This window comes from Lepisosteus oculatus, chromosome 5 (genome assembly GCF_040954835.1).
Source record: "Lepisosteus oculatus isolate fLepOcu1 chromosome 5, fLepOcu1.hap2, whole genome shotgun sequence".
Taxonomy (NCBI): domain Eukaryota; kingdom Metazoa; phylum Chordata; class Actinopteri; order Semionotiformes; family Lepisosteidae; genus Lepisosteus; species Lepisosteus oculatus.
The window spans coordinates 17760319-17785499 of NC_090700.1; the positions used below are offsets into that span (position 1 = coordinate 17760319).

At 35.4% G+C, this 25181-nt stretch overlaps 1 protein-coding gene across 1 annotated transcript in view; it reads right to left on the reverse strand.

The window, feature by feature from the left end:
- gbe1a (glucan (1,4-alpha-), branching enzyme 1a) overlaps positions 1-25181 on the reverse strand; it is a 379113-nt gene that overhangs the window by 97415 nt on the left and 256517 nt on the right. The window contains exons 11-12 of the mRNA XM_015341997.2: positions 11064-11174; positions 9935-10106 (exon numbers count right to left, since the gene is read on the reverse strand). Of these exons, the coding sequence (XP_015197483.1) occupies positions 9935-10106; positions 11064-11174 (283 nt within the window). The remainder of the gene's footprint in view (positions 1-9934; positions 10107-11063; positions 11175-25181) is intronic.

Here is a 25181-nt window from a genome sequence, read left to right on the forward strand (position 1 = left end):
ATGGTTTCCTTACTGAATTACTGAACACAAAGGCACAACACTGACATGCTGATAGGTTAGTATTAATTGACACATTGACATGAAAATATTTTTAGAACATAGAATTTCTAAAAAAATCTTTTTATACCTTACCCAAATTATAATGGTCAATTGTCAATCAAGTCTCTTTTCTTTAATATGGATACTTGTCGTTTACCGATTTGGACACCAATAGCTTCACAGTGTCTTACAGGAAAATTAGGATGGATTGAAGCAGTAGTAGGGTTGTTACGTTTACTGCATGTTAACACAAACAGCATGTCACAGCTACAGTATGTCTGTTGGGTGAAGTTTAAGATGCTCTAACTCACTTGAGCTCACTCTACCTCAATCATGATCATTTTGATATAAATCTGCTCTACAAATAAATGTCTTTTCACATGAATCCACCTGAAAGTTCCAAAATTATTGAAGATTACATGGAATTCAGATGTATAATCTACCATTTTCTGCTATATCAATTGCTTCATAATTAGTCTGATATAAAATGTATGAAACATGAAAGTGTTAAATGAATCATGAATTCTTCAAAACCATCTTTCAAATAATTTTTATACTCAGACTGTAGAACTCAGGTTCCTTTCTTGTATAGGTGTGGAAGAAGTTGGCTATGTTGATACAGTGTCTATAAAAAACTGCTTTAAATATAACTGTACTGAAAAGATTTAACAGGAAATTTGTATATTTAATAATGCTGATTGTTCAAGGAAAATTTAGAGAGAGGTAATGGGATCAAAGATCTCAAGTTTTAAATGAAACGATTTCCTTCTGAGAAACAGAAGCTACCAGAACATGAAAACAAAAAGATTGTAAATGGGATTTGTGGAAGACTTGATCAGACTGCCAGATTGCAATGAGTTACATTAATTGTTTCACTTGGCTGTCAACAACCCCTCAATGTTGAGCTGCAGGATTCAGGGAGCAGGCCTTGCTGCCGAAAAGTCTGGGGACAGCTTAAAGTTAAGACAGTCTATATGGACTTGGATTTTGTGAGTGTGCTCTTTTCACAATCAGTGAGCTTCTCTTGGATTTGAGTCCGCTAGTGAGATCATTTGCTTCCATAGGAGTGACTGTGCAATGTGAATGATATTCTTTTGCCAGCTGACAAAGCTGTCAGATTACTGTAGCAAACGGTGGCTAAAACCAAGTTCTACTAAAACAGTACCCAATGTATTCCATCACGTAAGAAAAAGAATTGAAGATTGCGATGATGGCCAGAGCCCAAAGTATGATCCCACTGCAATTTATCTGGGAGTGACCCTAGACAGGATCTTGACTTTCTGGGTAGGAAGAAAACAGTAGTGTTCTTTTATTTAAACTTTATGGTTCAAAGACGAGTTTTGCTTCCACTATAGTCCAGACATCATATTCTGTAGCAGAGTAATGTGCAGACACATCCACAGCTGAACGCTACCATGTATATTGTAAACAAAAACCTCTGCTAAACGTGACACCCCTGGTTTCCTTTTCTGGTAAACATCACTCCTCTACACTTGGGTTTGCTGCTAGGAACTGGGTGAAACATCCATGTTGCACCACACCTACCAGTAAATGTTGATGTATTCAACCTGCCTACTGCTGACCTCCGTTCATGGCATCTTATAAGGAATATAGAGGATTTTTCTACAGATTACCTCTGGGTCATGGAATGAGAATCATAGGTAGCTGCAAACTCCTTGAGGCAAACTCCTTTTTGTCAACCTACACAAAGGCTTTGAACTTCCATGGACAGAGAGAGAGAGTTTTCTACTAAACAGATTCAGGACTTTGATGCAAACCTTTTATGCAATACACCCCCCTCCCCAAACTCCCTAAAATATAAATATGTTCCCTCCACAGAGGGGGTTTGTGCATGTTGAATTCAGTAAATAAGATAGCTTAAGGGATTTGCTTTTGCTAAATAATCAAATTAGTTCAAGTCAGTTCATTAGTAGTTAAAAGAAAAATAAGTGAAAAAAAGTAAAGTAGGCACCTTTTCTAGTGTTAAAACTCCACAAGGGTATGGACAAAGTCAAACCCATGAGCTTCTTCAGGAACAAGACGGAAACGCAAATCAGTGGTGACAGATGGAAATTAAGAGGAAGTGCATTTACCGTACCTGGATCAGGATCCAACACAGGAGTCTAGACGCTTGCCCAGCAATGTTGTTTAAGCTGATCTTTAAAGATGATCCTTGAATTGCCTACTAGTAGCCAAAGGATCTATATTGGTTGAATGGCCCCCTCTATTTAGCAAACTTTTTTATTATATGACCTTGTAATACAATCCTCAGAACAGTATAGTGTGAGTGCTGCTGGGTCAAGCTGACTTCTGTTTGCATGGGGATATCTTCCTTTCCATGCCTTTTTCTTAATAAATGTATTCATTCTGTTTAAAGCAGAATAATATAATTTAATAATACCTAATATAACTGCTTTTGGCATCTGTGTAAATCATCAGAAAAACAATACTGAAACGTATTAGGATGGTGACTATAATGAGGGCATGCCTGGTGAGTTGTGTCATACTGTATCTGGAGAGTATTGTTTACCATGTGATGGCTTGCCAAGTGTCTCAGGCACTCCTCTCTCCCATGCTTAACTTTGGTGTTTTCTGTTGTAAAGTTTGCAGAATGAAAATTAGAGAATTATGGAAGAGAGGTCCATTTCCAGGGGGTGTAATAGCAAACCGAAATGAATAAAAAATGTAATACCATTTCTTATAATACTAATATACAGTACTTAACAGCACACTAGCATAATCCATTCCACACGATGCCTGATTTAGCCAGGCCTTTTATTTTGAAGGCTTGGTCTCAATGGCAGGCAATATAAAGATAAATTGAACAGTATGACAGGTTTCCATCACTTTCCACATCCAGAGCAATTGTACAGATCTTAATCCTATTGAAAACTGGCAGAACAGGTGATGTGGTGCTCAAACTTCAATACCAATGCATTCAACACAACCTCAAATGAAGTCAAATGTATGGAATGGAATGGGACTGGGCTGCACTTGTTTTGGGAACTTGTGAGACACATGCAGAAAATCCCATTCAAGTTGCTTCTTTCTGCTTTCAGAAGCTTGTGTCATTAGGTGGGTTTCTTAATATTTTGGCCACTGACCAAAAGGCAGTAGGAACATTGATAACCAGAGGCTTTAGTTATTGTCTGGAATATATGCAGCTTCAAATCAGGTTTTTACTGTACTGTACAACTTTCAGGGTCTCCCAAGAAAATAACAAGGAAATGCACATTTCTATAAAACATACTGTATACCCACAGTGTTAGCATTATTTCAGATCATAACATGGATCATAATTTGGTCTGTTTTTTAAAGTATAAAATGGGAACATACATGCATATTAAAAAGAAAAAAAAATATCCACAAAGTTCTGTATAAGGATATAGTTTGTCAGAAAGAAAAATGGCAATATATCATTTATGAATGGCACAATTGCACTTAATAAATGATCAGTATTTTTTATAAAACTAGGTAGGTACTTATTACCTTTAGTCATTAATAAATACCTTATACCCTACGTTTCATTTAATCAGTATATACTGTATTAGTCAATTTCTAGCACCCATCAAGTTGTGTTTCATTCATTTTATTAATAAAGTAGTAATGCATGGCTTAATAAACTTAAGATTCAAATACTATTTGTCATATGCAAGAAGATTTCTTTTCACAAAGCTGTTAGACTTGGATGCACAAGATTATGTGCTACAGAACTAAAAGACAAATAAACATGTAAAAATATTCTGCATTGCTTCTGTGACAAGGGGATAAATCCATCAAGATTTAAAAAACGCAACTGTAAACTAAAGAAGGGATTCCACATAGCATTGAAAAAGAAAAATAAATAGCTCTGACAGCTGTCTCACAGACGATATCGCTTTTTAAGACAAAAAAGCAATCAAGAGGTAAACTTAAATGAACAAATAATCAACTGTGAGTGGAGCTTGCATGATATCTATCTTCCTGTTATACTAAATGATTTCAACGCAAGTTTAGAGGTATCAATGTTCAGTAAAAAAAATATTGCTAAGGATGTTCCCTGTGGAATTTACAGGAACAAATTGCATTTTATATGTGCTTTCATATCCATTTCAATATTGAAATCTTACTTACCTCTTCATGCAGAAAGGAAACCTGCATTTCTAGACATACTTGTCATATATTACAAGCCAATTCAATGTTTCACCACCCTTCATTAAGACGGATGATGTTTTAAAAATGTATAATGACCCTTGATAAAAGGCTCATTCAGTCTATTTTTAATGTGGTTGTGTACTGCAGATGAAAACTAAGAGTTCACTATTCTATTCCCTGCCTTATATGAATGTCAACTCAGCCTAAGTTTACAACACACCAGAAACACGCTGGCAGTTTTTTCCACTCTGATGTACCCCCTTATGGAGGTCCAACAAAGACTGATTTAAGCATAAAGTGCCACTAATAAGTGATAAAACAAGATATTCTGCCAGTCACCTTTCATTGGGGCATAAAAGTCAAAATAACCCAAAACTGAAGAACCAAAATACCCCCTTTAATTTGTAACCTTTTTAAAACATACTCTCAGTGATCTGAATTATCTCATAAAAGTTAAAAGTTTAAATGTTTAAAAGGTGAACTCCATTGTACAGGGAGTGAATCATTAATTCTCATTTCTTCAATTCTTATTTTTACTTCTTGTGGTTTCGTTCTTTTAAAAAGGTTGTTCATTACACCATGAAAATCTGATTAGATTAAAGTAAAAAGGTGTAATGTTTCCTTCCAGAATTTTTTGTTCTGAAATTTAACATAGAATATCAAGAGACAAATTGTTTGAAAACTGAGGTATTGAAATCCAACAAACATCATTAGAACTGCCCTTCAGGTCTCGAGGAGGTTTGACATTTTGACATGGTTTATAAGAGAGTGTAATTTCTCACACGGTCTTTCACTTGTAAATACTGTACATGTATTGAACACATGATTTCTTGAGAAAGGGTGGGGTTTTTCGATGGGGGGGGGTGTAAATAGAGGTGGGGGAGGATTTTATTATGTTAAATGCTTTGCTTTTTCTTTGTCTGTAATGTTTGTTGTTGACTTTACCTAATTGATCCATTAATGTATGGTTAAAAGTCACAACTTCTCCTGAAAGGGCTGAATGTGTCATAGGAAGTGACCTTGTAACTACTAGCACAGACACAACCATCGTAATTACACCCATTTAGAAAAAGATAGTTCCTCAATTCTTGCTTAAAATAATCAACAATCACCTGTACACATTATTAGGTTGCCTGTAATAAAGACTGTTTTGCTGTCTTTCTCTAATGTTTGTAACATCTGAATGGATGTTACAACATCATGTAACATCTGAATGGATGGTCATGTCTTAGCAATGTCCTGAGACGCATTTGGTCATTTCTGGAAGAGCACATGTGTGACAGGAGTGTTTACATTCCAATGTCATTTAAAGTACATTTCTGTAGGGCTATGTCTGAAACATAGCAGATTAAGTCAACAATAAAAAAATACTGAATATTTTGTATCATGTATGATATAAATAATTATTTAAGAGGAAGCATACAGTACATACAGTCTACACTACTTCTGTACAGATATGAGTGTCTTACCCTAAGCTGAACGGATTTCAAATGGAAGGTCCCAAAAATGAAGCCATCAATTAAAAATAAATCAAGAGATTACAAATGTGAAAAAACCCGGCAAAATCACATTTTAGAAATAAAATATTAAATAAAAATGGTTAAATACTTGTATGATAAACTAAATGACACTATTTATAGCTTTCTAGTTCTTGATTAGCAAGAATGATATTGGTGACAGCTTCAGGTACATTTCTTTAACCAATTTCTAAGAAAATGCCACATCAAAGGCAGTGACTCTGTGCAGACTGGGAGTATTTTTGACATTACAGAAGTGCTCCTTGGCACACAACAGTAGAGTAACAATGTTGTTTAATGTACTAATAATTAGATACAAGACTTAAGCAACCAGTTAGCCAATTAAGATCTTCCATTTAATTACTGTTTTTAGTATCATTGCAAAAGCTGCTTTTAATCATTAATGTCTACATTAAAGATACATCATTAATATGATATTTACTTGGCAAGACTCTGCAGTCTGTGCAGACTTTATACAGTACCTTCCACTGCCCCTACTCTCATCTTCTGACCTAGAGACATGTTCAGAATTTCTTCCCTTCCCTTAGAACTTTGAATAAAGAATACCTTGATTTAAGAATGCTAAACTTCTCTCTGGTAGGTTATTCAGAATATATAGCTAGGGTAAATATGACTGTGACTTCGTAATTCTGTATTATATACTGTATAATATTCAGATTCATGTTAATTAATTTGCTCCTTCATTCACTGTTTTATCTATTTTGTCTTCTGATTTAAAACCCACAAAGAAAAATTAAACATTATTTGAAAGAAAATGACATTACTCCATATTCAATGTGTAGTATTGAATAGATGCATTGTAACCCAGGAAAAGAAAAAAAGCATAGATAATATCATGCCTTGAAACATTTATTTTTTATTTAATTTATTTATTTAAAAATGTGGAATGTAAGTCTTTAGATAAAGATCTGAAGAAAATATATTCTCTTTATTGAATAAGATAAAAAACAGTTAATTTGTCTAAAGGGATCAAAGAAATCGGTTTTCCACAGTATTCTCTATCCTCTGCTGACAGATACTGATTAGAAGAAAATCAAATATGATAAAGCAAGTATCCCTCTGCTATAACCAGCCCCTCACTAAGGACTGCAGAGCTGTTTAGAAATTTATCAGCAATTCTGTAAGTGTTTTCCTGATAACCCATATACAGCAACATGCAGTAACATTTGTTTATTTTGAGCATGACAAAAACACAAAAGACTGGTACATTTAAAATTCTGCCCTACATTAATAAGCCCTAGAACAGCCCTTTTTCTGTCTGAAGCTCTTTTACAGCAACTGAAATGTAAGAACCCATGATGGTAACTAAGGCCTTATTTTTGTAGAGGACTACAGTATATACAGTAAATGAAAAGGGTAACAGCCTTGGCTGGAAAAACACCAAGCACAGTGGTCTCAGAGGTACTGATTCTGCTCTAGATGGTGGCTTCACCCCCTTTGAACCAGGATTTTGAGCTTTCCCCTGACAGGACTCCTGGTCTTATGGCACAGTGGGATTCCGCCTTGTCTGGGGAATCTATGTTGGATCTGAAGATGTTCAGGAGTTGTTCCTGAATGGCCATGATCAAATCCCGACACAGTTCAAACTGCTCTTGTCACATCAAAATGTCATGTGAAAGTGGTGTCCTGCACAGCCTCCTTGAAATACTGATCCCCAAAAACGGCTGAAGAAACCGGAACTGAGTCTAAGCATGAAAATGTTAAAGAATTAAACACTCTTTAAGATATAAATCACCAAAAGGTGCCAGGAATTCTATCAGTGTGCACATTTTTTTTCATTTGAAAATGCTCATAGGAGGACTTATTCCTGTCCACTGCCCCTCTGTAGAGTCCCTTTTTAACCTACAGTAATTTTGCTTCTCTAAAATGTACAGTATCTCTTCTAAGAACCTCAGTGAATTAGCAAGTAAATCTCTTAACTTCTTAAAAGAGATGTGTCAAAATCATATCACATCAATCACAATCACATCACAGGAGAGCAAGCACATTTGGGATACCATGTTAAAGGTGCTCTTAATCTTAAAGAATTGCTTGCAGCAATTCAGCTTAACTGAACTGGATGTTTATGTTCAATTAAAATTCACAGAATGAGAAGAAAAGAACAATAATGTCATAAATTCCAAAGTGAACGTTGAGTGTTTAAAGCTCCGCTGTTTCCTTCTTACTTTCTTCAAATGTTTTGAATGTAAGCTTTTCTTTTATAAAATACAAAGATAAGACACATCTTATAATTCTGATAAACAATTAATATGTAATGACTAATTTTTGCATTTACCTTTTAAATTGCTATTTATTGTCAATTTAGAACATCTTACCCCATTTTGACTCTCTTACACCAGTCAGCTGTAAATGCTATAGCTTGTTGGTAGTGAATGTCTGATCAGCATTACTTGCTTGCCCTGTATTGTACAATTTTCTGTAAAGGTGTTATGCTAAATGTGCACTGTTAAAATTCCATTTCTTTCTCAAAGCATCCTGGTGATCACAGGACCTGATGGATGCCCTATACTGTACATCAGTGTCATTGTTTTGACAGACAAGACTGAGGTTCACAGTTATAAGGATTTTTACAAGTTAGGATTTCCAAATCAAGCACACACTTAAAAGGACAAACCAAATTTGTATGAATCAAAGTGTTCTCTTAATTTTCAACTAGTATAAAAATTCTTTCCAAAATGAATAAATCACCTTGTCACAAGGTGGGGCTAAAAGACTGTGGAATTGACCAATATTCTCTTCAAAATAAACAAAAGTGATTGAAACTCACTCTTCTCTCTGTTTATGCAGGTCATAAACCTTTAAATGCTTTATACTCCATACATAAATGTAAGGCTTTTGAATGATGATTCTTTCATTTTATGAAATTGTTTTAATGCAATTGAATATTTGATGGATTAATGCTTCTTTTTCTAACAGGTTTCACAGAAACTAAGGCATTCTAAATGATGACGAATGGAACCAAATGACAATCTTTAATGCTGCAGTAAAATATATTAAGCTAATCTGATAGAGGACAACTGTCCTCTTTGGTTTATTTCATGACCTCTAGTAGCCTGCATTTTTCTAAGCTTTGGTTTTTCTGTGTAGTACTTAAATAACCTTTGCGAAACATTCTCAAGAAGCATTCTATGTTCCAACCTTGCTTGGGAAAGATGTCAAGCGTCATTAAAAAAAAATAGAGGATTGTTTATGATACAAAAGTTTGGTTTCAAGCTTTTATAACTATTTAAAAATATCTTAACACTGACAGCTGAAAAACAAAACATCTGATAAATGTAAAATGAGTTCAATCGCAAATGATTTCTTAATTTTATTTATATTTAGCATATGAATTATGAACTTACAGACACTGTCTGGGGGAGTACAGTATGCACCTGATAAGATTAAGAACTAGTTAAAACAAACACAATTAAAAAAATGATCAAATTAACTTCTAGTTTTAAAATATCCCCTTACTCCTCTGCATGATCAGCAAATCTAGTAAATGAAATAAGATTTGTCTGACAATATTTTTCTAGAACCAAATTACAAAGCATGTAGTATAGCATATGATATAGTATTTCAGCATTTCTATTGGCTTCAATTGAATACATCAACTGTACATACTGTACGAGTGATCACACAACTTTCCCTGATTTCTCACCTATTTAAAAACAGTTCAAGTATTGAAATTATGAGTGAGAATTTTCACAACCTTTTTTATTTCTGAGTGATAGTCTAATTTAAAAATCAACAGATTTATGGCTGGCTCCTCGACGCTATAATGTGTTAATCAATTACTAAGAAGAATAAACAGATTTATTAAACCAAGGCCTAAGTCCAAGGATATCGTTTTTTAACCCAGTGCTTCATACATTCACTCTCATCATAACCCTGTTGTATTAAGCCTTACATGAAACAGGGAACTCAAAACTGCAAGTAATATTTCAGATAATGAGCAGACTGAAACAGTAGGTGTTTCATTACAGAAAGCCATGAATTTACCCAGCAATGCTGTTGAAGTTGACCGATGAGATGAAAAAGCTGGAATAAATTTGGTGATTGAATAGGTTCTACAAACCATCCTTATATCCTTTCATACAGTATATCCTTATGTTATTGTTAAGACTTCTTTTCTCTCAGTTCTTTTGGACTCTGTCTCTTGGTTTTGGAGTCACTGTGCTTTTAAGGCAGTGTGCCTATACAGCATATTTAGAAGAATTAGAGACTCCTCTGTTACTCACCCATGAAGTTAAGGTAGCCCTCTCCACCAAGGGCGTGTGTGATGAGACGGATCATCTTATGAAGCTGAATTCCACGGTCAATGACTTGAGTCAATGGAGTCAGGATGCTCATGTTGGTGTACATTTCAGCATCCATCAACCAGAAAGCCAAGGTCTTGTCACCAACAAGTGCCTAACCAATAAAGCATGTATTTAATTTCATTTATAAAGCCTGCACACAAAAATTAAACACTTTGGAAAAGAAGAATATTAAAATTGAGTCATTTTTTATGAAGCCTTGTATTGTCCAGTGCTGTTCTTAGTTAATGTCTTCACTCAATGCCTTTCAAGTATGGATACATGTCACTGATCATAGGTGCTTCTGTCTTACTGTTGCAATTCTTGAATTCTCCAACTCCAAATTTTGAACATTTCTCATTAAGTTAAAACAGTCTTTCTCTTTTTATACCCTCTAACCATATTTATAAAACAAGAATGACATATTCAGGAAGAAATAAAGTAGAAAAGGCATTACATTTTTTTATGCATGTACACACAATCCGATTGTCAAAACAGCTACAGCCTTTGGTAAAATTATTTTCACTGCTTAGGTACATGCTTTGTATTAATGTGAATATCCTAAATGTGTTTTAAGTACTTGGATGTGGGCTGGGGGCATGAAGGTCTTAAACAGAGTTTTTTTAATAATAAAGAATTATCAAAAACAAAGATAAAATTGAAAACTGAGTAATGAAAAAAACAATCTGAATCATACTAAGGATGTTATTTTACATTCATTTTCCAGACAAAATTCCTTACAATATTTTCTTTATTATCTGCTTGTGATATAAAACACAGATTCTGCAATGTAACAGGTATTTTATTGTAACCTTACTGGAAAATATGTTATTTGAGCTATTCGCTTATACACTAGAAGATTCAGAAGCTGGCTTTTTCAGTTGATAAGAAATAAATGTGAAGCTTTTTTTCATTACTCATAAAGGTAGAACTTTCCATTTGCATCTGCAATGTGTGATTTCAAACATAAGCAGAAAAAATTGAATGTTCTGTTAGGGAATTAGTAAAAAGGGAACACATTTCTTCTCTTGACATTTAAGGTGCATTATTTTAGACCAAAAGCTGCTGTTACCTGGTCGTGGCTTTCTGCATACGCAATGCATTTCTCTGCGTATCTCCTGTTTGTCAATGTGTAAATTATATTGCCCATATTCCAGTCTTCATCCTTGTACTCTTTGAGTATCTGCAAAGACAAGGCAGATAAGTTCAGTATGTTGACCTACACTGGGTTGTTCAGAAACAAATGTAGTCCAATGAGTGCAGATATTATCTGGCTTTGGACACAAACCGGATAACACTGAGACTCTTTATACAGAAAGACATAGGAAACTTTATGTTCATAGAAGGAAATGTCCACAAAAACAAAAAGGAATAGTATGAGCTTTATAAGCTTGACAAATACTGTCATTACTACATACTGTAGCAACCTGACATATGAATACTTAACTGCAAAGACACAAATCCTAATTTTTTACCGAAAAAATAAAAACAGAAATTCGAAATGATACACGTATATAAAATGCCTGATTAATATAAATTAACACTTCCACTGGAGGTGAAAACAGGTCACATAATGTAGCTCTGTTGATAATTTGTAAACCAGGTCAACAATTACTAATGGAGCCACTTCAGTCCAACAACAGTGCAACAATTAAAGAGGATGGACATGCACTGACATCCCACTGTCACTTCAACATTAATCCTGAACCTGACCAGTACTCTGTGGAGTGTATTTACCCTCTGCAGTCTATTTATTTAGCATGCTAACTGTCCTATCAGGTTTGATTAATTTCACTTAAGACTGGACACCTAAAGCATTTATGAACAGTGCCATGGTATCTTTAGTGAACATGTACTCAGGACCTTAGTTTAACACCTCATGAGAAGGGAGACACCTTCAGCACAGTACTCCCATTCAGCACAGTGGAGTTTTGGTTTGGAACCTCTGCTCCTAAAAGAAGGAGGGACAGTTACTGCCCAACCAACATTACATCACCATGATTTTCCTTAAAGGTCTCCCAACCACCCTGTTCAGGCTATAGGGGGGTAACACTGCTGGGATGCAAGTGTACTGTAGTGTGAGTGTGAAAATGAGTTCTTAGTAGTCTCATTCACAAGTGTACAAAAATTGCATGGCTTCGAGGTGCATGTTTTAAAAAACAATATTTAATATACACACTTCCCCACACTTTGTGTAGAGTCTTTATATTCATTAATTAATTGGTTTTGACTGATCAAGATCTGTTTAAGGGGTAATTCTGTTGTGTGTAAGATAAGCAAGCCCATCTTATGATATATTACATGAAGAAGCAATGCTACAAGAGCTTGGCTATGAGAGTCAAGAGCTGATTCAGTCTTATGGCATTAAGAGCAACTGTTCCACACACCTAGTCAAATTAACATTGTTGTAGTTTCATAGTCTGGCAAAATGTACTAGCAAACCATTGTATACATATAATGTTAATTATTTTTATTTTAAAAAAATCTCTTGTCTCTTACTACAGCTGAAGAGTTTTAGACTTTAGACCCCATTCCTCATTCATTTTCTCTAAGAAGTGCTTCAATACAAAAAAAGCGTATCTTTTCAGTTAGTGAGTATAAAAGCCATCATAGAGTATATTGCTGTTGAACTAAAAAAAGGCAGAGATTAATAATTAAGTTGATTTTACTGAATAGGACACAAACCTTTAAGAAAACATTTGAAACAGTCACATTCTCTATATACAGGAAAAAAAGACTTTGAAATAAGCATTTCTTCACAGTACAAAGTAAACTTTTTGGACTAAACTTGATTTTACCTCTGCTTACTTATTAAGATCAACTGCACATTCCTATTGAGCATCTAAATATATGCAGACATCCTGTAGATATAAAAATGATGTTTTTCAATTTAAATTTGAAAAAAAAAGAGTTGCGTAGGAGTCAAAGCTGTCACCTACAACCATTTGTGGATGCTTAACAGGAAAGCATTAGCAAGTAAAGCATGCACATTATCACTGTTTACAGGAGATGAATCACAATATGTCACTAGGGTGACTCGGCAGTTTCAAAGGCCCAGAGTATTGTGCTACTACTTGACAAAAACAAAGAGGAAAGAAATCAAAGTTAAAAAAGTAAACTGCCAAGGTTGCAATTTTTAGTTTGTCTTATTTTGCCGTCTTGTATCACAGCTCAATGAAATGTGTTCCTTCCTAACATAACCCGTACTGTACATAGCCCAACTTCTCATTTGAACCAAAACTTTAGATTATTTTCATAAGGAAAGTAGCAGAAATTCTGGAAACAATGAAAAAAACAGTGTTAGAACATTGTCTCTCAGGAACCTTTCCTAATTTTTCTAGGATGTCATCTTTTAATTCGGAACCCACAGAACCTTTTTATATATCCATAAAAAATATGGGGTAAAGTTTCAGAATTATTCAGGTTAAATCCATAATAAAATATTAAAAGCAAAAAAGTGCATTTACGTATTAGAGGGTATAAACTGTATTAAAAATTAATAAGAAACATTGAAAAACCTGGACTTGGACCTGTCTGTAGCCTTTGACCACTACCATAAAATAAATCTGAAATAACAGCCAACATTTTTTCTGGTCCCTAAGACATTCCTAATACAACACAGCTTTTGTATTGGAATTCAGAAGGCACAACATGAGGGTTGCCTCATTTCCTGTAAGATAAACAGCGTATGGATGAAAACATCTTAAACATATATTTGGGCAAACTTCATCCTTTCACTATAAAGATGCCAGTCAAGTATGAAAAGGAAATTATCGGTATGTTACTAAGCAATGCAAATAATGTATTTTTTTTATTTTGAAGAGTATAGTTTCTGCTTTGTTCACAGTAAAGACAAAATGCTTCCTCCTCAGCAAAATGTTTCCACAAGGCATTCTCTAAAGATGAGAAGAGGTGCAGTAGTTTAAAAAGCATTCTTTAAAGGCACATTCTGATTTAGGGGTGTTCAGTCATAATATGTTCAGTCACTGATGGTAGCTTTGTGCCACTTGTATTGACTTCATGAAAAGGGCACATAGTCCTAGTATGGCACCTATTAATTGTTCCTGCTGTTTCTGTATAAAAAACAAGCAGGCCACAGACCCTCTTATGAATGCCTTCTAAAAAATAGGGTCTGAAATTCTTATTAGTGTTTTTTTTGTGGTCTTGTCTGTAAAATTATGGAGCTGATTTTTGCTTCAGCTAAAAACAGCTTACTACAGAAAGTTATCCATCTCCATACATACGTCCAAGACTGATCAGGTCAGGTTGGTCTGTATCTGCTTGCTATTATTGACAATGTTGAAACTGAAACACAAGAAACTGACAACCTCATGTTAAGAATCAACTTACCTGAACACAGGCTGCAAAAAACAAAACAAAACTAAGAACTGGGATCTATTTTGGACATTCAGAAAAAAGGAGGCTTAACAACTCAGAAATGACCTCTTGCACCAGAGTCAGATTATGGGAAGCCCAAAAAAATGGGATGACAGGTGGACACAGCAGCTGATGTAAAGGGATTTGTGTGATTGTAAGTGATTGGCAACCAAAGGAAGGGGAAACATTTTCATTAAATGGTAGCATTTAAAGGGTGACAATCAATAGATCCAACAAGCAAATTGCCAAAAATCAATGCCATGGTATCGACCAAAAGAAGCTGCCAGGTTGTGGGAGAATAGAAGTTTGTTACTCAATAAAAACAACTCCAGCATGTCTAAAAACTATGTTCTGTATTATGTATATGCTGAGTGCTTGCTGAAGGTTCACTATTTAAACAAATGATTGTCAATTAACTCCATTTCTTTCCTATTTTTATGCTAAACTATGTAAAAGCTGCCTTACATTACTTCATTCAGTCACATTGAGAGAGGTAATTCTTTAGTCTAGAAAAAAAGTAGAAATCAAATTGATGACATTTACATTTTCTGCTAATATTTAATTTGCCTTAATCAGTGCTTTGTGGTTGTACTGTTAGTGAAAACATGTGACAACATGAATTTTAACAAAAGTATTTTTTGAAAGTTGCAATTGTATGCTGTGAGACATGGCCATAGACAATATAGCCATTTAAAATGAAACAATACTGAAAGTTCTGCAATAAGCACACGTGAAAAAAAAATACAGAAAACAGAAATTCCTTAATATAAAAATACTGAATAAAACCTTCTACCACAATATGAGGATAGAAAACAACTGGCCTGTAATTCTGAAAGTTGAGAAAAGATGCTTAAGTAGGAAGAATACAACTTGTGAATACTTATCTTGTGGTGAAACACTGACTTTCAAAATACAATTTCCCTTAAAATGTACCTTTATCATAACACTTAGTTGGAACATACAGAATTGTACAGTGATAATGATGATAATTATATAACAAATTAAATAAAATATTGGGAAACAAACACCAGATTTATCAATCTTTTATGACCCCAGGCTCTTGTTTAAATTATACAGATTAAGGAAAATAGGCACATTTTAAATTAATTTTAAATCCATGTCTTCAGTCATCATTTAAAAAGCATGACATACTGCATTGAGCACCTGATGTTGTCTTACAAACAACAGCCGGAAGCTCACAAAACCTGAAATAGATGGAATTGCTTCACAACAGGTATAATTGTTTTCCCTTCTTATTAATGCTAGATTTAATTGTTTTGGTTTCAGCTTCAGTTAATCAGTTAAGTTAGTTATTCAGATAGAGAACCGTACTCTCTTAGTACTCAGCTTTCACAAAATACAAAGGAGCAAGTAGCAAAAAAAAAACAGAAATTGCCAATGTGGAAGTGAACAAGCTCATTTAGCTGGTTTTCCAGTGTATTTCTTTAACTCTGAGCACTATTTCTCAAACCTGTGTAGAGAGAATTTTACCTCTGAGAGTTCAGTACCAGGGTTGTGATTGAAACAAGTATTTGCACCTTTCTGATTTTAAAAATAAGTTCCTATATGCAATGATGGATAGCTCTTGACTTCTTACCCTTGTTCTTTTGTGCCCTGAGGAATTGCTGCAAAGGAATAGCACTTTCCACAGACTAGAAATGCAAGTGTAATTAGAATAATTCTAACTGCATCCAAAGCCTGTGGGTGGTATGATTCATATGTTTGCCTTAATCCTAAATCAAAATGTAACTGGTTGCAGTTTATTTGGCAGGGCTGTTAGAGAATGAATTCCATGTCATGGATAAGCAATAATTTATAAGCACATAGTAAAAGCAATAATAATAAGCTTTCACTGTGACTTATACTTCACAATTTCCTACCTTCAACTCTTGACAAAATACTGTCAAAATTGAAGAGAGCCTGGCCATGTTGTCACAGTTTATAAGGGCATGTATGGCAGCCTCAAAGAGCAGAAAACAAAAAAACATACCCTGTAGCATCACCTTAAACACAAAGTTAAAGCTTAGTAAGTTCAGAATTGTTCATTCACATAGTTTGTTAACCTTATAACTACTGTAATAAAAATGAAAGCACACAGGTAGGTTGTTCGTACATGTAATTGCATAAGAAAAGAATGTGAGGGTGTTTCAAAATTTATGACAATGTAAGCAGCCCTGAATGAAACATAAAATGACCCTCTGTTGAATTCATTTTTAAAAACCCTCAGGCAGAGAACAGCATCAGAGAACGGAATAGTCTTATGAAACAAAATAGTGAACCCTTTTCAGCTTGAAATAAATATTTTTTCCTTGTGGCAGATTTGAGGATTTGGTGGATTATGTTATTATCTGCTTAATACATTTTTTGTCCATAAAACCCCAAACCATCCCTACCAAAGACTATGTGTTGATCAGCTTTATGAGTAAAATGGCCGATGAAATACAGCAGTCTGAAATGATAGAGCTTGGCAAATAACTATAAATTCTACCGAATATTTGCTTGGGCTAAACAAGTGGCCACCCAATGTAATGTATCTGCTGTTTTAAATATGACACTGTATTTGAATTCTCAAAAATATTTATTAATGCTGAATTCTCAGCATCTATTTTTCTTTTTCAGCAGAAGAGAGTGCTAAATGTCACAAAGGACTCTGGGTGAATGATGATGCCCATTCTACAAAGAACTATATTGGCAGTTTCTAGCAGGAATGAAAGTCACCAGTTCTGATCCGAAGGTGTTCAGCATTTAAAAAAAAAAATCTTACAAACATAGGTAATATGAGATGCTTATACTCAAAGGTCTTTGCATTCTGGCCTGTTCTGTAGATTACTAAAGAAATGAAGGAATTCATTCAAAAATGAAGGAATTTGTCCCAGCAGCTGCTGTGGCGAGGCAAGCTAGCTGCGTCACATCAGCAGGTTACGTCATCACCTTTCTGCCTCCCTTCACCAGTTGTCACGAAAATAAACCAAGAGCACTTGAAGAGTGTTCTGGAACAATAAATACTTGGATCTGACAGAGCTCGGAGCTCAGTGTTTGACACCGAGTTCCTAAAGCTTGATTTCTGTGTTTCCCTAGCTTGCTCCTTAGTTTCACTTGTTGGATTAATACGGGCACTGCAATCAGAGCTTCCATGGTTCCCTGTTTGGAAGTGACACCGCGTCTGTTTGTGTCCATGTCGTTTCGGTGTGCCCATTAGCTGCCACTCTCTTTTTTTCTTAGTCTCAGAAATGTGTAGCTTTGGAAGCCGGCCCCTGCTGGTGCACAGATGTACTGGGTGGTTATGGGTATGGGTGGTCATGGTGCTGTAGCCAGCTGGGGTTGGGTAACTCGATTGGGTTCTCTCCCATTCCTGGAATGCACTATGAGTCCCACCTTGCTAGCACATTATTACAGGGAATGAAAGTACTCAGCCACCACAAATCAGATTAAAATTATCAACATGTGAATTTGGAGCTGCAGATACCCATTTTATTCAGTAACAATGAAACAAAGGACCCAGGGATACAGATGTAAATTAAGAGTGAGTGCATTTAGGACCGAGAACGTGTTCAACTACCAAATGGGATAGATGGACTGAACGGCCTCCTTTTTTAATCTTTCGTATATTCTTACAATCTTAAGAGAAAATGAAAGAGATGGTCTGAATGACCTTTGTGCATTTGGAACCTTTTCTGTGCTTTGTAGCAGACACGACTCCTTGTTTCCCCGTCCACCTATCTGAAAACATCTTAGTTTTCCCAAATAAAGGGCAAACTACAGAAACTCCTATGGCTTTTAATATTGGCAAAATATCTTAGAATGAGGATTGAAGAGGGCAATGCAGACACGTAAATAGGCGGACCATAAATTACCTACAGGAAGTCTGGATTCTTTTTTTTCTTTTTTGACACTAATCACAGTCAATTACTGTATGTGCATGCTGAGGAAATAAATCAAATGTGTGAAGGTCCAAGTGTCTCAATTCACTGAAATGAGGAGATAGGTGCTTCATTGACAGTTACAATGTGAACGAGGTGAGGAGACACAGGCACCTGAAGATGACACATGCAAATTAGACAATTCAAACCAAAGGGAATAGTTTGTAGTTACTCTCCCTATGAGGTCTCCAAAATTGCAGGTAATCACCTACAAAAGTGTACTACATGCAGTGTCAAAGTGTACTACATGCAGGAAAATCATTATTCAGAGAAGAGAAAGAAACAACAGAATTATAGTAAAGAATGGCAAAGTACAGTGAATCATAGTAAAGTAGTTTATTATGGCAAAGATGTGTAAAATATGATTGTACATGTAAAAAACAGGAAATCAGATAATCTTTCTGTATAGAAAAAATTACCTGATGACAATGTAGTTCTTTGTCATCAGTTAATTTTGAACAAAAATAACATTCAGCTAGACTTTGCAAATTGTGAAGTACAGTAATATCGTCACTATGCAGATTCATTAATTGTACAAAAGTGATGATGATGGAAATGGATAGAATGTAAAAGTAAGAAATCCATGTTCACATTAACAACAAGCAGGGTCCACAATTACAGCATATTTGACAGGTAGCAAGTAATTCTGTCAAAGCCAAGAGGAAACAAATTCAATTATGTTAAAGATATGAGGAAATGTGACTTAATGAATGAAATCTAGATTCACTTGCTGCAACTTGACTATTGGTGATTTATACTTTCTTGGCATAATAATTATCCAATGCCCTAGCAACAGCATGCTGGTTAGTGGTACTGTATCTTGCAGTGTCTAAAGATACCCACTGGGATGGTGCTCCAGTAAATTAGATTTTTGTTTTTTTAACAAACTGGGAGATGGCTCTATGACCTAGAGCAGCTCACAAGGCATATTAATCTCTTCTTTACCCAGCAAGCCAAGCTGAAATTCGGTTGTTTTTTCCCTTCTGTTCATTTTGATTTTTCTAAACTCAAAGAGATTGATGGAGCCTCCACCCTCACAAAAAAGAAAAAAACCCTGAGGCTCATTGGAGAACACTGGCTTTTCCATTTTCCCCTTAATAGTATACACTGCAAACATCAATGTTAAATCAATTAGTTTATACAACTAAAAATAATAAGAAGAATAATTGCTGGTGTTTCTAAATCTACACTAAACTAACTCCAGTATGTCCAGAATTCAGCAGCCAGAATCATCACTAGGTCTAGTGCAAGTGACCACATTACTCCTATCCTGGAGCCTTTGCACTGGCTTTCTGTATAGTGGTCAGCTTTTGTGTCAACTTCAAAATCCTCATGCTCAATTATAAGGATCTGCACGGTTTGGCACCTCAGTACCTCTCTGAGCTACTACTGTCCTACTCCACACATAACAACATTCACTCTTCTAATTCTGGTCTCCTATCTGTCCCCCAAGACATTTACACTCTATAGGTGACATGACCTTCTCCTGTGTGCCTGGAACTCTAACCCTAAGGATATCAGAGAGTCACCTTCCCTAAATTCCTTCAAATCTAGACACAAAACCTTCTTCTTTATAAGGCCCTTTACTTAACTCGTTCTGCTACATACACGTTTCACACCATTTACAGTCTCTCTCACTGTTTACAGTATTTTCATAGTGTATACTGTATATTGTGTATTTTTATTGGTGTTGTCGTTCTGTAAAGCGCTTTGAGAAGCCACCTTTCAAGGTGCTATAAAATATAAGAAAAAAGGTTTATTATTAATTATTAGAATAAGAATCAACCAACTATTTTATATAAGGCTCTTAAAATGATCATCTTCTGTAAAGTGCTTGAGGTGTTAAAAAGCTGTTAAAACAAAGAAAACAGCAACAAAGTTAGGAAATAAAAAAGCAACACAAAGCACGCAGGGAAGATGACTCTGTGACTTCCTTCAGGATAAAATTCCAGAGCTTAGGGACATAGCAAGAGAAGGCCCTGCCATCCACAGAATGTAGACGAGCTTGTGGGACAGACTGGAGACCAGAGTCAGCTGAATGAAAGGTGCAAGGTAGCAAGTAGGAAGATAATCAATCAGACAGGTACAGAGGTGCAGTACTATGTTGAGTATAAAATGAAAGCTGTGCAATTAGATAATACTTGCCTTACTCACAAATAAAAAAATGTTAATGCTAATACACAAGAGGATTTCTCATGGTTCAGATAGGGATTTGATTGTGCCTGTGGCTTCTTCCTCATCTACACAGATGTCCAGATTACTGAGTGATGTTCAGTCCAGATGAGGAGGGAGAAGCAGCATTGAACTGAAGAAATCTATGCTAGGGGATATACTCATTTTTTTATAGCAATACATGTTTTGACACTATTGGGATGTTGCCTCTATTTAAATCTATCTCGATATGCTATATGGTATAAACATTAGATACAAAGTTGACAGTTGTATGTAAGGATGATTTCAACACTATTACACTTAAAATGCTTAGCCATCAGTATGTTTTCTAAGTCATTTTTGCCTGTTAAGTATTCAAAGGCTGCAGGCCATACTAATCTGATAGCCCAAACATATGCTAAAATCATTAAGAAGAAGGAGTCGCCAAGGAATATCCTCAAAACACAATACCACATTGTCAGCATGAAGTTAAAAGCCATGTGCATTTATAGTATGTTGAAAAAAAGGTCAGAGTGGTTCTGCAAGGGGTTCTAATAAAAAGGCAAACAGCAGCAAGAAGAGAGGACATCCATTATGTTAGCATATGGAAGTTTGATCATTTTGATGAGCTCTGTCCCTAAAGGACACATTCTAATCAACCAGACACAGTCCAATTCAACAAAACCAAAGGCCATTTCAGTAGCTAAAGAAAGAATTGCAGGTGAGGTTTTGGTATCAACAGTGGCATTAATGATAGGAAAAAGACATCACTGATAATCACAAACCTTATCTGTCACCATGCAAGTTCACACATTGGCATATATCTTGACATCCAAATTAATTAAGGAAAGAGGACAATAGCAAGTACATAGCTCTTTATAAAACAAGATACTATACTTATAAAAAGCACAGTTCTCATGTGCAAGCCCAACAACAGCACACTATTCCTCAGAGGTATTGTCATGGAGCCCATCTAGGCCCTTGCAGAAAATCTTCTTGAGTCTAGGTCCACTGGAGACCCAAAGGTTTTTTTACTCCCATCCAAAACAAACCCTCAGCATTACAGGGTAATGTAAACCAGTAAATTCTCCCATATGCCTCTCCATATGCCTTGGTGAAGCCTGGCTGTAATGTTTTGAAAGGTTTTGCCATTGGATGAGAATAACCTTCAATAAAAATGAGGCATTGGAATGTTCTGCTGGAATTTCTGGGCACCCTGCAAAATGGATTATCTGTGGGGTAGAAAATCCTAAAGATCAGGGTTCAGTGATGATCAGGTCCTCAGAAAGGACTTCCATAAATATGGAGAATCCTGCAACAAAGTAGCTGCTTCTCTAATTACTGTGAAAGATTAACGCTCACAAGCCCCTTAGTCTAACCAATCAGATGCTGCAGCAAAGCAACCTGTTCTCAAGATAATTTGTTGGAATTTGTTGACACACTGAAATAATGATTAGTGCCTTTTGTAGCTTGATGCACTTCTGTTTTCAGTATGTTGACACAGACAGTAGAATTTTTCCATCACCTTGACCTTGAATCTCCTCCCTGAGAAAGTGGAGGACTGTGTTTTTCCCATACACTGGCTCACTGACTGACTGAAGTCATAGGCAATCACAGCTCGCTTGCTTGGGCATCTGTTTAAACTGAGTCCATGAGTGAAGTGCCAGGGGTGGGATGGTGAGCCTGGTATACTGAGACTGAAGAGCTGAGTGTTCCTCTGCTCCAGCCTCAAGCACAAACCATTTTTTGAATCGCTCCTATTTTACATGACTTGGAATTTAGCTTATTTTGGAACCAACCCTGAAAAACTTTTTGTTCAGTCCAAAACTGCATTGCAGAATAATTTTCTAAAAGTTAAAAATGACAAAAAAAAAACAAAAAAAGTTGCTGTTCCTAAACTGGCATGGTAGACATAAATCCACAACATATTACCTTTTAGGTTTCTAAAACTTTGGTTTCATATCCCAACATTATATAGATGTCTGCAGGGAGCACAAAATTGGTTCACTGTCTGCCTTTTAAGATCTCCAGAAATAGGTCAGTGCACTTAATAGAGAAGACAAACTCTGACGTTATACTTGCTCAGCAGTAAAAGCCCCAGCCCTTGAGGAAAAGTCCAGGACTGTTAATGTCTCCTTGTTTGGAATTTTCATCCTGTCACATGGGGTTTAGGCTGAAGATATTGAATCACAATTCTTTGTGCTTTTTGGTGATTGTGTACCTGTTGAGCAAGCTGAAATATTTTACACATCTTGTCTGTGCATTTGTGGATTTCTGCACAAGACAATGGTTATACCATTTTCAAGCAAAAACCTGCTTACATGTCCAGACACTGTTTCTTAATAAATTGTTTATTTCCACTGAGACCTTTAAGGTGTGTACAGCAATAATTGAGGTGGATTCATTTCTTTACACAGAAAGCTCTAACAAAACACAATAATTCAAGACAGAGGGGGCTGTGGAGCAAAAGGTAATTTATATAGGAGGCAAAGCATGCAGTCAGAAAGCTGCTGAGTGCTCTGAAATCATTTTCCTGTCCCTTGCAGCTGCCAAGAAGCCTATTTCCATCTTTAGTCTAATTGTTTCTATTACTTTTCAATCTATTATAGCTGAAGGGAGGGTCGCTGCTAAATTAGTTTGTAACGTTATCAATTAAAAATGACAGCATTTTATATTGGTAATCAGATATGATCATGAGGCTCCTGCTGAATGCTTTATCTGTCTCTTTTATTAAGATGTCTTAATTTATCAAAAGCTGTTCTCCATAACGGCCTCCACTGTCTGTAAATGAACCTTATTACTGAGACAACCAAGTCAGAAACAGACTAGACGAAGAAGCAGGCAAGTCATATAGTGTTAAGAGCAGGGAAACAGAAACTTTGTTTTCTTGCTTTTACAAGACATACAGTAGTCGCCATTTGTGTCCATAATGGCTGGCATGCATCCTCAGGGGAATAATGCATTCGTGCTCTATGATATGTACAGTATTTTCCATTTGTACAAGTTCATGGTACTGTTTAACAACAGTGTTGTTGCACAGGTCAAACCCCTGTATATACAGTACATAGAGTATGGGGAATAAACTAGCCATCCATTCACATATCCATACAGTTAAAAATAACTTAATCTTTAGATATTTTTTCCCTAGTATTTTAAGTTAGTCATTTGTAATGATTATGCAGAGCTGTTTCATCGACTTCTTGCTGGCTAGTTTTTTAATTACAGGACTGTTAACTCATTTTTGCAATGTATTATTGGCTTTCTTTGTTATTTAATTACACGTAAGTCTGTTAATTGAGTGGACTGAAGTACTTTGCCTTGTGTTTAAACAACAATGTATTTATCTTCACTCTTTTTGTTAATTGTGACTTTTTTGTGGAAATTAAGCTGTGTTTGGTATTACGGCCCTGAGTGTTTTTTTCTTACTTGACTTTGGAAATGTGGTTCACTAGTGCTTGTTTTGTGCTAATTTGCTTGGAAATCTAAAGCGTAACTTATATTTTTGCTGATCTGAAACATTCTGGCTGTACAGGATCTTTTATGGGATTTTTTCCTATTCTTGTTCACATCTTAAAAAAATTTCACATTGAAGATGAATAGAACTGGAACCCTCAACAAACATTTGAGTGTTGCAAAATAATAGTAATAGTAGACACAATATTTCTTATTTTTTCAGCTTCTGTAAATAAACCATAAAACAAATCTAGACAGCCCAATCTTTCCCATGCCCACATAAACTACATCGCCCACAAATCCAGTTCTGCTTCCTCGGGTCTTGCAGGTCCCACCCAGCCTGGGTGGTTTATAAGTACTTATACTTTATAACATATGCTTGTTCAATCATCTGTTGTGTATTTTTAATATGAACCTTGTAAGCATTCATGGGAAATGTAGTAAAAACAAGCACGTAAAAGCTTTCCAGAAATAACGACAGCAAGGGTCGTTAAAAAGAGCATGTCAAAACTTTCCAAAATAATGAAAGCAAGTGACAGACTTAAAGAATTTGATGCAGAAAATGTTTATGAAGAAGGTAGAATACTGTTTTGTACCTAATTATTTTCAGCTACTACTACCTGCTTCGTAAATATATTATATTTATTTTCATACATTAATACTGTTGATAACATTACTTTAAATTTCAGCTTCCAACATTTTCCTTTCATTGCCTGATTCAGTATTAACTGAGTTTAAAGAAATTGGCTTCTGGTACATGAATGTTACAGTACTGTACTTCTAGGTACCATTCATAGCGCTCTAATGTGAGAGCTTTCAATCTGACGGATCTGTGCTCCATTCATGGCTTGTTATCCCCTTTTAAGAAAAAAAAGTGTACAGCCACTTTACATTTTAAAACAGTAGCTAGGCTATCTATTTTATATGTTTATATAATATACAATATTTATATCGTTAATAAATATTTTATAATTTGATTAACAAAAATAGATTAAATGAGGCTAGAATTTTAGTAACATCTAATATGAGACAAGTGCCACATATTGATCTACACTGAGCAATGAAAGCGAAAAGTTAGAACAGCCCTGTGGCATACTGCCGTGTGCTTTCTGCTGGTGTGAATATTGACACGCGTTCTAAGTGGCTGTATACAGTCTGCCTTTTGTAATGTGATAACTTGATTTTCCTTCTGGAATAATATTAATTAGCCAAGATAAAGCTTTTCTTTAAAGTGACTTACAGTAATGACGATTTCCTATTTTTCTTCCAAAATGCACATTTCGCTACAA